Source organism: Rhinolophus hipposideros (assembly GCF_964194185.1).
Source record: "Rhinolophus hipposideros genome assembly, chromosome: 18".
NCBI lineage: Eukaryota > Metazoa > Chordata > Mammalia > Chiroptera > Rhinolophidae > Rhinolophus > Rhinolophus hipposideros.
Window position 1 is genome coordinate 23899675 of NC_138064.1, and position 13821 is coordinate 23913495.

The window sequence follows — 13821 nt, forward strand, 5'->3', positions numbered from 1 at the left end:
TCATCATCATAATTTTTTTTAATTTTTTAAAAATTGGTATATAATCATGTGAAATGGTCTCTTTCACTTCAGCAGAGTGGAGTAAAATACGATACACATAGGTATTCAAAGCATTTTGGGGAAAATATTTAAAAAGGTAAAAGATGAAATTCTCAGATAGCTATTTCTTGCAAAGTGGAAATGTAAGTAATTTTTGTTGTGGTAATCAATTTTAAAATAATAAAATGGTGGTTCTTTGTCAGGAAAGGTAAAAAGATCTACCAGAAAGTTAATCTTTTGTGAAGTTTTAAAAAATATATATCATAAAAAAGCATTGAGTTGCATTCCAGTTTGCATATACCTCAGTGACAGAAGAGACGTACACTGCCTAAAGAAGACTATTAATCATAGTTAAGCACATTCATCTTACTTCTTTCCAGCTAACCAGCATAATGATCAGGATTATTATTTCTAATTAGAGGAAGTAATAGATCATGTATAACCTTAGGATGAGTCTCATTAATTAACCCGAATCCTAGGGGACTTCAAATAGAGGTGGTTTGGCACTCTGTCTCTGTCATCGCTCACACCATAGGTTTACACTTAATACATATGATCAAATGTAATTGAAACTACGATATCTTAACATACAGGAGATGTAACAAGATGACTGTCCACATGCGAATAAATAAGTAGAACAACAGAATAATTGTTTAAACTGTAATAAACTAAAGTTACCTTGACCCTAATTATTCTTTGAGAAAATTTTCCAAATAAAAGGATCACTTGAAAACTGAAAAGTCCAGTTTGTAATGTTCTTAACATAAGAAAAAAAAGGAAGACCTTTATAATGAAATACCTAAAACTAAACCACCTCTCTGCTTCTACTCAGCCCTGCTATCTTCCTTATTTGCAGTGTCTCATTCTTGTAATCCCCAAGACTGAAAACTATACATCACACATGCAGTATACCCAACTATATAGTGTGTGTGTACCAAATTAATTCCCTTTATTTGATACGCGCATGTGCGTGTGTGTGTGTGTGTGTGTGTGTGTCCTTTGCCTACTTTGGGATCCTCAAGCCTGTTGATTCTTTCATAATCATCTGTTCATTGTCGTTTCAACTCCCTCTGTAAGTCCAGAATTGTTACTTTATACTTTGACTATTACAACAACCTATAAAATGAGTCCAAGTCTCCATACAAATAATGTGCTGGATTATAAAAGATATGGGGGGAAAATGGAGCTGTATAAGATAACTGCCAGGGCAGAAAGTTGGAGTTCTCTGTAATTTTAAGTAAGATTGCCAGATTAGAAATGAGGAGTCAGGTACATCTCAAAGATGTGTGGCACATGTAGCTGAAATTGTGGAGTGGTCATTGACTGACGTGGAGAAGGGTCTAGGTAAATAAGGTTTGGAGACAAATTTCTGATGCTGTGAGACATCCAAATGGAGATGCCAAGTAGGAAGACAGATTTGTGGATCTAGAATTTAGGCAGGAGGACAAATAAGGATTTGGAAATAAAAGGCATATTGATGGAACTTAAAACCATCATATAAAATAAAATTACTAAGGGGGAGTGTATATATAGAAAGCAGTAGTTTAACTGGGATACATATTTGTCTGTCTGTAAATTCATGTTCTTTAATATTTAATGTATGAAATTGTTCCTTTATATGAGTAAATAAGATTACATAAGACTAGCTCTGTTCTCTGTAGAGGAGAACCTTGGATGAACGTCTTTTTCTGGAATGTCCTTCACACCAAGTTTATAACCATTCTCTAAGATTTCATGTACTACACGTGCTATAAAATCTTGCTTTAAAATTTTCTCCCTTTATGGATATTTTCCGGGTTATGTATTATTACCCTATCTTAGTGTTTCTTAAAATGGTTTTTGAGAAGCCCAGGGTTATGTAGAGATGCCTGAAGCACAATGCTGGGGTGATGTGAGGCTGAGAACAGGTTCAGGGATTTGTTTGTTTGTTTGTTTGTTTGTTTTTTAAGCTTTAAACAGAACTACTTGTCCTTCATAAGTTTTACATACTGTTCCACTTATAATTATTTCAAGTGCTGTATATGTATTTACTTCCGAGAACAAATAATTTTAGGCTAACGGAGTTATTTATATTCATGTGTTTGTCTTCGTCCTTCCATCCCACCAAATTTGTAACAAAACAAATACAATATTTTAGGATAACAATCAAGCAGTTTTCAAAACAAATGAATTGTACATCTTATTTTGGAATTATTGTATAGATGTAAGAATTCAAAATGTGTCATGTTGAAGACTATATTAGATACAGTTCGAATTAGTGAACTTACATATAATTGATACATTACTGATATCCAATCTTCACATTCCATTCCAGTTTCAACAGTTGTTTCAATAATGGCTTTTATAAGAAAAGAAGCTAGTCCAGAATCATGTTAACATCTGACTTGGACAGTTGTGTTGTATTTATGAAAGAGAAGAATTTATGAATTGTGTGTAGGCAATCTTAAAGTAAATGGAAATGATGAGGTATCATTTTGACAACTTACTCTGAAGTTGTTCAGGAAACAGTTAGTACAGTGTTTGCAACTTTTCTAAATTTGGAAGTATTTCAAATATAAAAATTAAAATATTACTGTAAAACAACAAAATATGTTGTAAGGTAGTGCCATATAACTTTATTTGTTAAAATCAGATACACTGAGTTTCAGAAACCAAGAAATTTGCTTGTATTCCTTTAACCTACTCAAATTCCTTTAAGTATATATGATTTACGTTATAATACAAATTAGCTCCCTGGGACTGAATTTTGAATTCTGATTTTAAGGTCTTACACAATTTAGAACTCTGTAAAATAGGATCTGGAATCAAATATATTGAATTAACTAATAGAAATATCAAACTAATAATACCTACGTTTTTCCCCTTATGTCACAAAAGGATTGACTGAAAATGATTATGCTCATATTCAATAATGAGAATAACATAATATAAAATGAAATGAAATATAGAGGACATTCATAGATTTTGATATCTCTTTTCTGTTGTTTTTCAGTCATGGGCTGGAACTATTAACAAGTTTGATGAAGAATAAAGTATCTATGCCTAGTTTCAACTGTATCCAAATCTTTCTCTCTGTGGATCTTGTTTCACATCAATTACAATTAGGTTCTGCAGAGTTTAACAGGGAAAACAAACAGAAATAAGAAATAAATAAAACACAACAGTGGTTCAGACAAGAGAGCAATAAATTTTTCTTTCATAAATATAGTCCATAAGTAGGATCTCAGTTAAGCTCCATGTTTTCATCAGGTATGATACTACCTTTCCCATCAACCATCTGTGGCATCTTCAAGGCCACCTTATGATAGAAGATTGGTACTGGCTCCCATGATATCAAATTTCATGGTCTCATTCAGAGAAAGGTCACTAGACACTCTCATTCTTCCTTTTTAAGGAGCATTTTTGAGTTTCCGTAGGATACATCTATATTAGTCAGCTTGAGCTACTACAACACAATATCATAGACTGGGTGGCTCAAACAACACACATTTATTTCTCCCAGTTCTAGAGGCTGGGAAGTTTAAGATCAAGGTGTTGGCAAGATAGATTATATTCTTAGACCTCTTCTCTTGGCTTGTAGGTGGCAGCCATCTCTCTGTGTATCCACATGTCCTTGTGTTTGTGAAAAAAGAGAGAGAGAAAGAGAGATCTCTTCTTATAATGATATTCATTCCATCATGAAATACCACCCTCATGACCTCATCTAGCCTTAATTGCCTCCCAAATTGCCAATTTCCAATTACCATCACAAGGTGTGGGTAGGGCTGCAACATGTGAATTTGCAGAGACACAATTCAGTTCATAGCAATTTTCAATGTATGTCACATCAGAAAAAAAAAACATTTGTTTCTACTTGCAATTTGTATTTGTGTTCTTATGTGACAAGGCACCAAAAGATATAATTTTTAAAAGCTCTTTATATACACACACACACACATATATATATATACATGCAAGAAGTAGCAACAGCTTCCAAGATACAGGTGTGAATATAGAGGACAATCTTACAAAATTTCCCCTTGGTCAAGGTTTTTACATTAAGGATGGAGAATAATAAGAGAATTAAGTGACAATAGCAGATACTCTGACACTGAGATGCTGCTTTTTTTTTTCCCCCCAAGACTATTAGTGAACACAGTAGTTGTTTATTTTTAACTTTTCAAACTTGAAAATGGCTATGCAGTACTATAGGTCTTTGACTTTCAAAAGTATGAACTCTGTATTTTCTGTCTTCTAACACCCAAATTTACTAGATTAGACTTCTTTTTATAATAATGAAGTTTAGCAGATTTTTAAAGCTTTTTGAATTAACATTCAAAAGTTCCCAGATATGCCTGGAATCTTGACATGTCTAGTATAACACCATTAAATGATCCCTTAACACAAGAGTCTTTGTGATGCTGATGTTCAACCTAATATTTCACCCCTTAAACAAAGGTTGCATTAGGTCCGGTTTTTAATCTGTTTACATCGTTGTCAAAGGGGCACTATTCCACAGTCTTATAACTTACAAATAGATATCTAAAATGTCTAATGCTTTATTTTTTATAGTCTTATATTTTAAGCCTAATTTTTGATAAGGGGATATATGGAAAAGATTGTTAAATTTGTTTTATTATTCCTGTACTTCCTTTTTGGGTGTTTTATTTTTATCTCTTGTAGAGTATCATCATTCTTCTAAATTCTTTCTTTATCTGAATTATCTTCTATTTTTTTCTAATCTACTTGACCCATTTATCCATTTAACTACCTATAAGAATAAGATCAGGATTTTTGTATTTTGAAATCCTCTACAGACTGTAATTTTCTAGTGGGATATTTATTTGTTTACAGTAATGTGCAGCTTAGAACTCAATTGTTATGTATTATAGCGTTGATCTTTATTTGATAAATAATAATGATGCCTTTAAATATTTCAATAAATAAATATTTCTGAAAGGCATTCCAAAAGATGTTTACAAATGAATTCTAAATATTGAATCCAGTGTGAATTTAACGTAATCTCATTTTATGATTAGCTGAATGTTGTATTTGGGGAGGATCATCCTAATGTATATTTGGGTTCAGATTTAGTGATTTGCTCAAAAACAAAACTAAGGAGTGATCATTCAAATTAAGTGCAAAAATCAACTGAAATCCACATCTGTTACCATTGCTTTTCTACATGTGGAAACTTTAAGAGTTGATCTGATTTTATAATAGGATGAGAAATACAGGAAATTAAATACTGTTATTGGCATAAAGGTGTGTTTGGGTTTTCTTCATTTTACCTTTCAGGGGGTGGGGGTGAGGGGCGGGGGAGAAGGGCATATATTGCAAGCCAGTAGCACAATGACTTAACCTAGTAGACACTTCTGTACATTAATTGATTGAGCACATTTGGTTCAGGGAGAACAACTGAAAATTTACCACAGATCCATCTCATTCATTCCATCTCCCAACTGAATTAGAGACAAATCAGAAACAACCTGTATCCTCTTTTCAAAGGAAAGTAAATAAGAGGCAGAGATGCAAAATTGTAAAATGAGAACAAGTTGGATAAGAATAGAAAAATAAAGACTATTGTACAGAAACTTCTCATATAACTATTGCAAAGATTTTAACATTTTCCCCTTGCCTATACTCATTATAAAGTTGTCATTTCATTTAAGAATTGACAGGAAGTGTGTTGGTAAAATAATTTATTTTACCTTGTTTAAAAAGGAAGAAAATGCGGCCATGATATGGTAACATGGTTGTTTTTAATTACAATATTAAATATGTAAGGGTACTTTCTAGGAAAGAAATACAGCAATAAAGGACACATTGAATCTATTTTGAGAAAGTAAATTGATCTAAAATTTTTCAACTTAATATTTAGAACACTCCATTACTCGCATATTTTTGTTACTAAATATTGTTTTGTCATATTATTTAGATGAGAGTTGTGTAGAGGTATATTGAATCAGAATACTTTTATAGTTTAGTTCTTAACATTGAAGTCATGTAAACTACAGGAGTTCTTCGTTACCAACCTATCAAAAAGAACTCCACCCCCACCAACAAAGTGCTATCTCCTTACCTGCCTTACTTCTCTTTCTGAAATGTTTTACTACTATTTAATGTTTGTCTGTATATTTGTTTATTGCCTGTTTCTCCACTAGAATATAATCTCTACTAGGGCAGGCCTTTTTTTCTTGTTCAACCAAGAAATGAGTAGTGATGAAACCAGTGCATAACAAATAGTAAGGACAGAGTCAATTTAATGGACTCCCATTTTGCAAATAGATTTAATTAACTGGCCCTCTACTCTTGAAGAAGAAAAATAAAGCACTGGGAAGACATCCTGTGGAAAGAAACTTTTAGGCAGAAATGGGTCTTAAGTCATCTTATTCACAAGTGGTTGGAAAGATGGATTCTACCCATGCCACAGAGCTCTAAAGTAGGGGTCCTATATGTAAGTAGGGTTCTCTATAATTTGATTCTTTTCTTCTAATATTTTCCCCCACTATATGCTGCTTTATTCTGGCTGGTTTACTCACTGCCCCATAAATTATACCCTTTGTTTTCATCTCATAGCTATTCAAACTTATTCCTTTCTCAGCAGTCTTCCTCTCTGCCCTATATCCAGCTAAATCACTCTTTGTGGAGTGAATATCTCTGTCTCTTTCTGTCTCTCTCTCAGTCTGTCTGTCTCTCTCTTTCTCTCTCTCTCTCTCTCTCTCTCTCTCTATATATATATATATATATATATATATATATATATATATATATATATATGTATATATATACATATATATACACACACATATACATATATATTCACTATATATAGATAGATAAATAGATCTATTTATCTATCTATACACATTTCAGAACAAAAGAGCCGTATTCTTGAATTTACTAATTGGTAATTGATGACTTAGAAATAACCAAGGATTCCTCTTCATATACATTTGTGATAAATAATTTGGTTACATATTCAACTTTTCTTCTAGATCACTCCTGTTCCTGGTACTCATCCACTTTTAGTTTTTGTCAACCCCAAAAGTGGAGGAAAGCAAGGAGAACGGTATGTTTTTTTTAAGTCATTTTTTTATTTTCTATGCACATTAACTGAAATCATGATGTAAAAAAAATATTTGGAAAAATTATTTCTCATGGTCTACTGATTTTAATATGAAATAAATAATTCTAGTATCTATATGTAACATATTGATATGATCTCTTTTTTCACAGTTGAAATTTTAATATAATAATAGACTTTTATAAATATTCTTATTATCATAGCTCAGGTATCTGGATTCTGTCCATCCTGCCTTTCTATCCTAGTCCTATCAAAGAGCTTTGCATACAATATGGCTCCATAAATACTGTTGAATGAAAATTGGTTCTCTCACAGTGTAGTTTCACTCTTTTGCACGTGTCTTTCCAATTTTCTCAGCACCATTTATTGAAGAGGCTTTCTTTTCTTCATTGTATGTTTTTGGCTCCTTTGTCAAAAATTATTTGCCCATATATATGTGGGTTTATATCTTGGTTCTCAATTCTGTTCCATCAGTCTGTGTATCTGCTTTTCTGCTACTACCTTGCTCTTTTGATTATTGTTGGCTTTGTAGTATAATTTGAAGTCAGGGAGTGTGATGCCTTCAGACTTGTTTTTTTTTTCAGGGTTGATTTGGCTATTTGGGGTGTTTGTGATTCCATAAAAATCTATTGATTTTTTGTTTTATTTCTTTTAAAAATGCCATTGTGATTTTGATGAGGATTACATTAAATCTGCATATTGCTTTGGGTAATATGGCCATTTCAACTATGTTGATTCTTCTAATCCATGAACATGTGTCTTTGTGTCTTCTTTGATTTCTTTTAATAATGTCTTGTAATTTTCATTTTATAGGTCCTTCATGTTTTTTGTTAAGATTATTTCTAGATATTTTACTCTTTTTGTTGCAATTGCAAAAGGAATCTTTTATTATTATTATTATTATTATTATTATTATTTCTTTTTCTGAAACTTCATATTGTTACATAGGAACCAATGGATTTTTGTACAATGATTTGTATCCTGCAACTTTACTGTATTTGTTTATTGTTTCTAATAGTTTTTTGGTGGAGTCTGTAGGATTTTCTTTATAAAGAATCATATTATTTGCAAAAAATGACAATTTGACTTCTTCATTCCTAATTTGGATGTGTTTTGTTTATTTCTCTTGCCTGATTGTTCTGGCTAGGACTTCCAGTATTATTCTGAATAACAGTGGTGAGAGTGGACTTCCTTGTCTTGTTCCTGATCTTAGAAATGAAAAAGCTTTCAGTTTTTCACCATTAAGTATGATATTAGCTGAAGGTTTATCATATATGGCCTTTATTATTTTTAAACTTTCCCAAAATTCTTTGGCAGTGAATCTTTCTTATTTCGCTTTCCAAAAGTTTAGGGAATGTTTAAAAATACAGATTAAGACAATTTGTTTCTCTAAATTGTCTATAACATGATTTCAGTTAAATCTAATCAAGTACTGAGGAACAGAATTTATATTCAACTTCTAGGCAAAACATATTATAATGATTGTCTGCATGTGCATTTTGGAGAACATGATGGTATAATTCCTGAGGAAGCACAATACATTTAATCTGAATAACAAGGAGCTGCATTATCAGGTATCTCAATATTCTGGCGAAGATCACAAATTGTTCATTTTTGTAATGAATTGATAATTCATTCATAATATTTAAGAAAAAAATCTGAAGATAACCAAATTAAGTATTTCTTATACTCTTCTAAAGAGTACAAAAATGTGACTATGCTTAATAATTTCTAGAGCTTTTTACTAATTTTAACCAATAAACTAGCAATCAGATAAAAGCACTAACAAACACTGTTATAATAAAACAAAAATTACGTTTGTGATTTATCAAATAGTGAAGTTGAAATGTTTCCATGAATAAAAATTTTGTAATTTCTTGCCATTTAATTTTCCAGCTGTATTTCAATAAAATGAAATACATTCTTCATTTTTTAATCAAGAAAGTATTATTTCTGCTTAAAAGGTATTTTTTTGCAAAATGTGACTTATATTTTAACTCTGCTATCATGATAGAAACTATGTTTCTATAAATAGTGGCTTAATAATTAAAATATTTATAATGTTTTCTATAAAGAGACTAGCTGCCTCACTTACGGAGATATAAATAATTAAATAATAACATTAAATTATTTCCTCCAGCACTAACAGTCTGTCTGCTATATATATTATTGATATCTTGAAAAACAGTAAATTCTTAAAGAATTAGATAAGATTTAAATTCATATTTGGAATTACACAGAAATGAAATTTAAACAGAAAAAAATAAAGAATATATTTCAAAGGAGAAACCATTTCCTTAAATTAAGATAACATTAATCATGTAGACTACCCTTCCTTTGAATGTATGCTTTTTCTTTTCTAGTACATAAAAATAATTTTCTTTAAATTAAGGGAAAAAATAACATATAGATACATGAAGTCATCATTAAACGAAACATAATGGAGGAGTGGTAGGATACTCGAGTGTTTCCATATGCACACTCACTTATTACTTGTCCTTTGTATACTAACAGGGACCATTCAAAGTCACAGGAAATGTAAATATGTTTTCAGAAAGATCTATTACAAATGCAAACATAAATTTTGGCAAACAGTCGAATTCCATTCAGAGTTTTCCTTTGAAAATACTTTGGCTTTTTTGACTTTAATATGTTAGATAGCTAGCAGAAGGTCACAGAATCACATTCTCATACAATGTTTCCCATATCAATCAACATGTGTGAAAGTGGACCACACATGGTAATTTAGATACCAGTGCCTGAGCGTAATGCAAACTCTACTTGGTACTGGGGATAAAAGACAAATAACACAGTCATGCACAGAAGCAGGCACATAAACAGATATTGCGGGGACAGAGCCAGGAGTGCAGTTTCCAGGCTCTAGGCCTCACATAGAAAGGTGCTGGCTCAGGTAGTAAATGGCCATCAACTGTGATTGGATGGCCATCAGCTGTGGCTAGTTGGCCGTCAGCTGTAACTAGTGAACAACTGGCCACTCATATAACTGTTGCTGCTACGCTAACAGAAAAGGGGGGCTAGCAAGTAGATGGTGGCTGGCAAGCACAGATTGCAGAGTAGTGGATGGTAGGCTGTGGATAGTGTGGCTCCTGCTGCCTGTGTCTCCAACTCAGACGCCAGTGAGAATATAGTGGTATGACTCCCCTATCTATGACTCCATGGGTGTTCCTTTTTGGCCTCACCGTGTCCTGCGTTCTTATGTGGGGAGCGGGAGCTGAGACCCCGCCTGATGCCTTGTATGACAGATATATTGCAATACCACGTGATAAATGCTAAACTGGATATGTTTTAAATAAAGGTGCCACGGAAATTCAGAGGAAGAAATGACTGTTTCTTAAGACTGAGAAGTCTTTGTCAAAGAAGTAGCTTCGAGTTGGTTCTGATATAAGTAAATTTTAACCCCAGGGAAAGAAGAAAGACAGATTTGCAAAAGGGTGCTGTGTTTGTTGGGGAAACAGGAGATATTCACTGAGGTTAAATTTTAAGGGGAAGGGGAAAAATTGAGACACAAACGATTCTAAATATAATAAAATATTTGATATTAGAATGGCTGTACTTAAATAGCAGTGTAGAAGAGTACTAGATAGGCAAGATTTTTATGGAACTGGTGAGAAAACTTGAAAGCCTAAATCAGGGGTGTCCAAACTTTTTTCAACATTTTTCACCAAGGGCCATATGTGGTAAAATACACAAACAGCCGGGCCACTCACTCGAGGTGAAGTAGTATTGCCTCACCTGGTTTATTTAAGTAAACTAAATATATTTTTGGAATTTGCTACTGGCCAATTAACAATGGATCATTGGCTGCAGTTATCCTGCGGGCCGCAGTTTGTACACCCCTGGCCTAAATGAAGGCAGTGAGATGGCAGAGCCAGGTTTGATAGAGATTATTTAGTAGAAGGTACAGGATTATCCACAATCAGGTTCATGTGTTGAGAAAAATGAGGTACTAGAATGACTCTTCAGCTCTTTCTTGAGTAACCAGGTGATTCGGTTAATCAAGATCTAGAAAGTGAGTGGTATTGCAGATTTGGGCGTGAGGGGAGTATAAGCAGATATTACATAATTAATTTGGAAAGTTTCTATCAGTAAACATAGTAGGATGTGTTTGTAAAATATGTAGTCATATTTGTACATGAATGTAAAAGTGAATTTAAAAATCGAAATATATCTCTTAGCTTTTATTTTTTCTTATCTAAGACTTCTAATGATGTGGGCTATATGTGTACTTAGAAACATTTCTGTTGCATTTGTTGTACAAAGATTGATTTCTTTCAGAAAAAAATGAATTATTTAATATGTACAGTTGAAACAGTTTAGCCATTTTATGAGCCAGCTGATCATGATGATTATTTATGTGAAATAAACAGGCAAATGAAGTCAGTCTTTTCTTACATATGCACGCGTGCATACAAAGTGCATTTTCTAAATTTATTTGTGGGATAGATATTTTCGTGTCTGTTAGGCTTGTTCAATAACCTATAAATTTCACACGATCTATTAATAGAAGATATTTTAGTAATTTTATAGCGATATTTTAAAAATATTTATTTGAAATCTAATTTGCTAAAAGATTTTAAAAGAAGGCTAATGTTCTAAATGCAGATGCATATTTAAAATGCAAATATCATTATTTCTAATTTATAAGCTCTATTGCCCTTATAATTACCACTAAGGCTTTGTTTTAAAAAGAAACTGTAGTTCCTATTAAGCTTTTATACTTCTAATATTATTAATGCCAAATGTATTAAATATGTGTAGTTATAACCATATATATAATTATAACATTAAGTGGTGCTATTTATTTTAAAATTTGGGATATTACTGAATTTTTGTTTTTTTCTTTAATGTTTTCATTTGATAGGATTTACAGAAAATTCCAATATCTACTAAATCCTCGTCAGGTTTACAGTCTTGCTGGAAATGGACCAATGCCAGGGTAAGTCCAAGGAAATATCATAACCACTAACTTATTTAATACTATTTAATTAAGTAAGCAGTCTGACATGCCTAAAAATAATATTATTTGAATACAGAAGCCAGAACAGCATACAAAAAATATTGAATATTAACTACATAAGATAAATCAATGTAAATGCTATTTTTCAAAAAACCTGTTTCAAGTACATTTTCCTCCTTTTAAATATTGTGAAGTAATATTAATACTAATACTAATAATAATCACAGACATAAATGCACACACACACCCTAGCTGGGTGGTTAAATTTCTAAACTATCTGAAAAACACTCTTTATTTGTTAAATATGGGATATAAATCCACAGAGTAGAGAAAACACTAGTTAAAAAAGATTCAAATCATCATATAATTTTTTAATTACTACAAAAAAAATCTAATGAATATCACTCTCTTATAAGATACTTTATTGTTAATAGATAATATGCAGCAAAATAAAAGTATTTTTCAACAGAAACCATATACTTTTGATGTCATAAATCAGTCATCATTACTTTGACCTAGTTAACTAATCAATGTCATCTTCTTCTACTGACCTGTTTTCTGTCCTTCAACGTGAGAGTAAACATTAGGCCAATGAGTGCAGAGAGGCCTATAAAACTTACACATGCTTCCTGTTAAAAAATTTTTAAAAAGTCAGTATGATTAAAATAAGTCTCCTGGGTTATTCTCAGAAACTAGAAATTGAATATTGAACTTTTCCGTAGTCTCTTAAATGCTCAGAATAAAATATATACCAATGTGTCTATGTTAAATAAATTTAAATGCAATGCAATTATTAGCACAGGCTCCCACAATTACGTTCATCTCTTTCTTCCACTCCATGCTACCTGCTGTGCAGTGTCAGTTTTCATATACTGAGTAGTGGTCTGTGGAACCTTCTTGCTGTAAAAGGCAGGCTCACCACAGGAATTTAGTTCAGAACAATGCCTTTGTCAAGCTTCAGACTCCTGAATCTAAAGGATTATGATCAAATTATTGGCTGTGTCAGCCACACAGGGAGTCCCTGTCTAGATAAAGCCAAACAAAAGTAAAGTCTTTATATTAAAACAGAAAGTCAGGCAAAATGGCTCTTTTTCTTGTTCTTTAATAGTCTGACCGTCCAAGAAGTAGTGTTTAGTCTGCAGGATTCAGAAAATGTTCATTCAAAAGTTTAGCTATTCCAAGATCTCTGTAGCTCCACCCAAAGAAATAAATCTAGGATTTGCCTGGTTTTCATAGTTAAATGCAATGCCTACTGAATGTGCTAATTGGAAGCCTTATAACTTAACCTCTCCATGTCTTCATGGTCTTCTCCGTAAAATGACAAAAATATTAGCTTTTTTATAGGATAGTTCTGAAGTTAAATTGGTTGATTGATAACCTATGAAGCATGTGAAAATGCACTTATCACATAATATGTGCTCAATTACTATTATTTATTATCAGTACTGTTTATAGCACTATTAATTAATAATGACAAATAACATACCACTTTAGTTCTATCTAAAAGCTGCAATAACATTCAGTTTAGCCTTGTTTCTCATTTCATTTTTTCCCTACTCTATTTTAAATATATACTACTATGTTTTCTTTCAGTTTTTCAATTGTAGGCATCTTATTATCATCTACTATACTTTAATATAGTGAAAAAAATAAAAGTTATATAGATATATGTTTGCGTGTGTGTGTGTGTGTGTGTGTGTGAAAATACACTGCAATGAATATTATTTGAGAAGTAAGG

General features: G+C 32.1%; 1 protein-coding gene across 7 annotated transcripts in view; it reads left to right on the forward strand.

Annotated features, from left to right (window-relative positions):
- Positions 1-13821, forward strand: part of DGKB (diacylglycerol kinase beta) — a 416933-nt gene that overhangs the window by 294423 nt on the left and 108689 nt on the right. For all 7 annotated transcript variants that reach the window (XM_081080246.1, XM_081080244.1, XM_081080245.1 and 4 more), the window contains 2 exons: positions 7017-7090; positions 11988-12062. In XM_081080246.1, coding sequence (XP_080936372.1) covers positions 7017-7090; positions 11988-12062 — 149 coding nt within the window. The remainder of the gene's footprint in view (positions 1-7016; positions 7091-11987; positions 12063-13821) is intronic.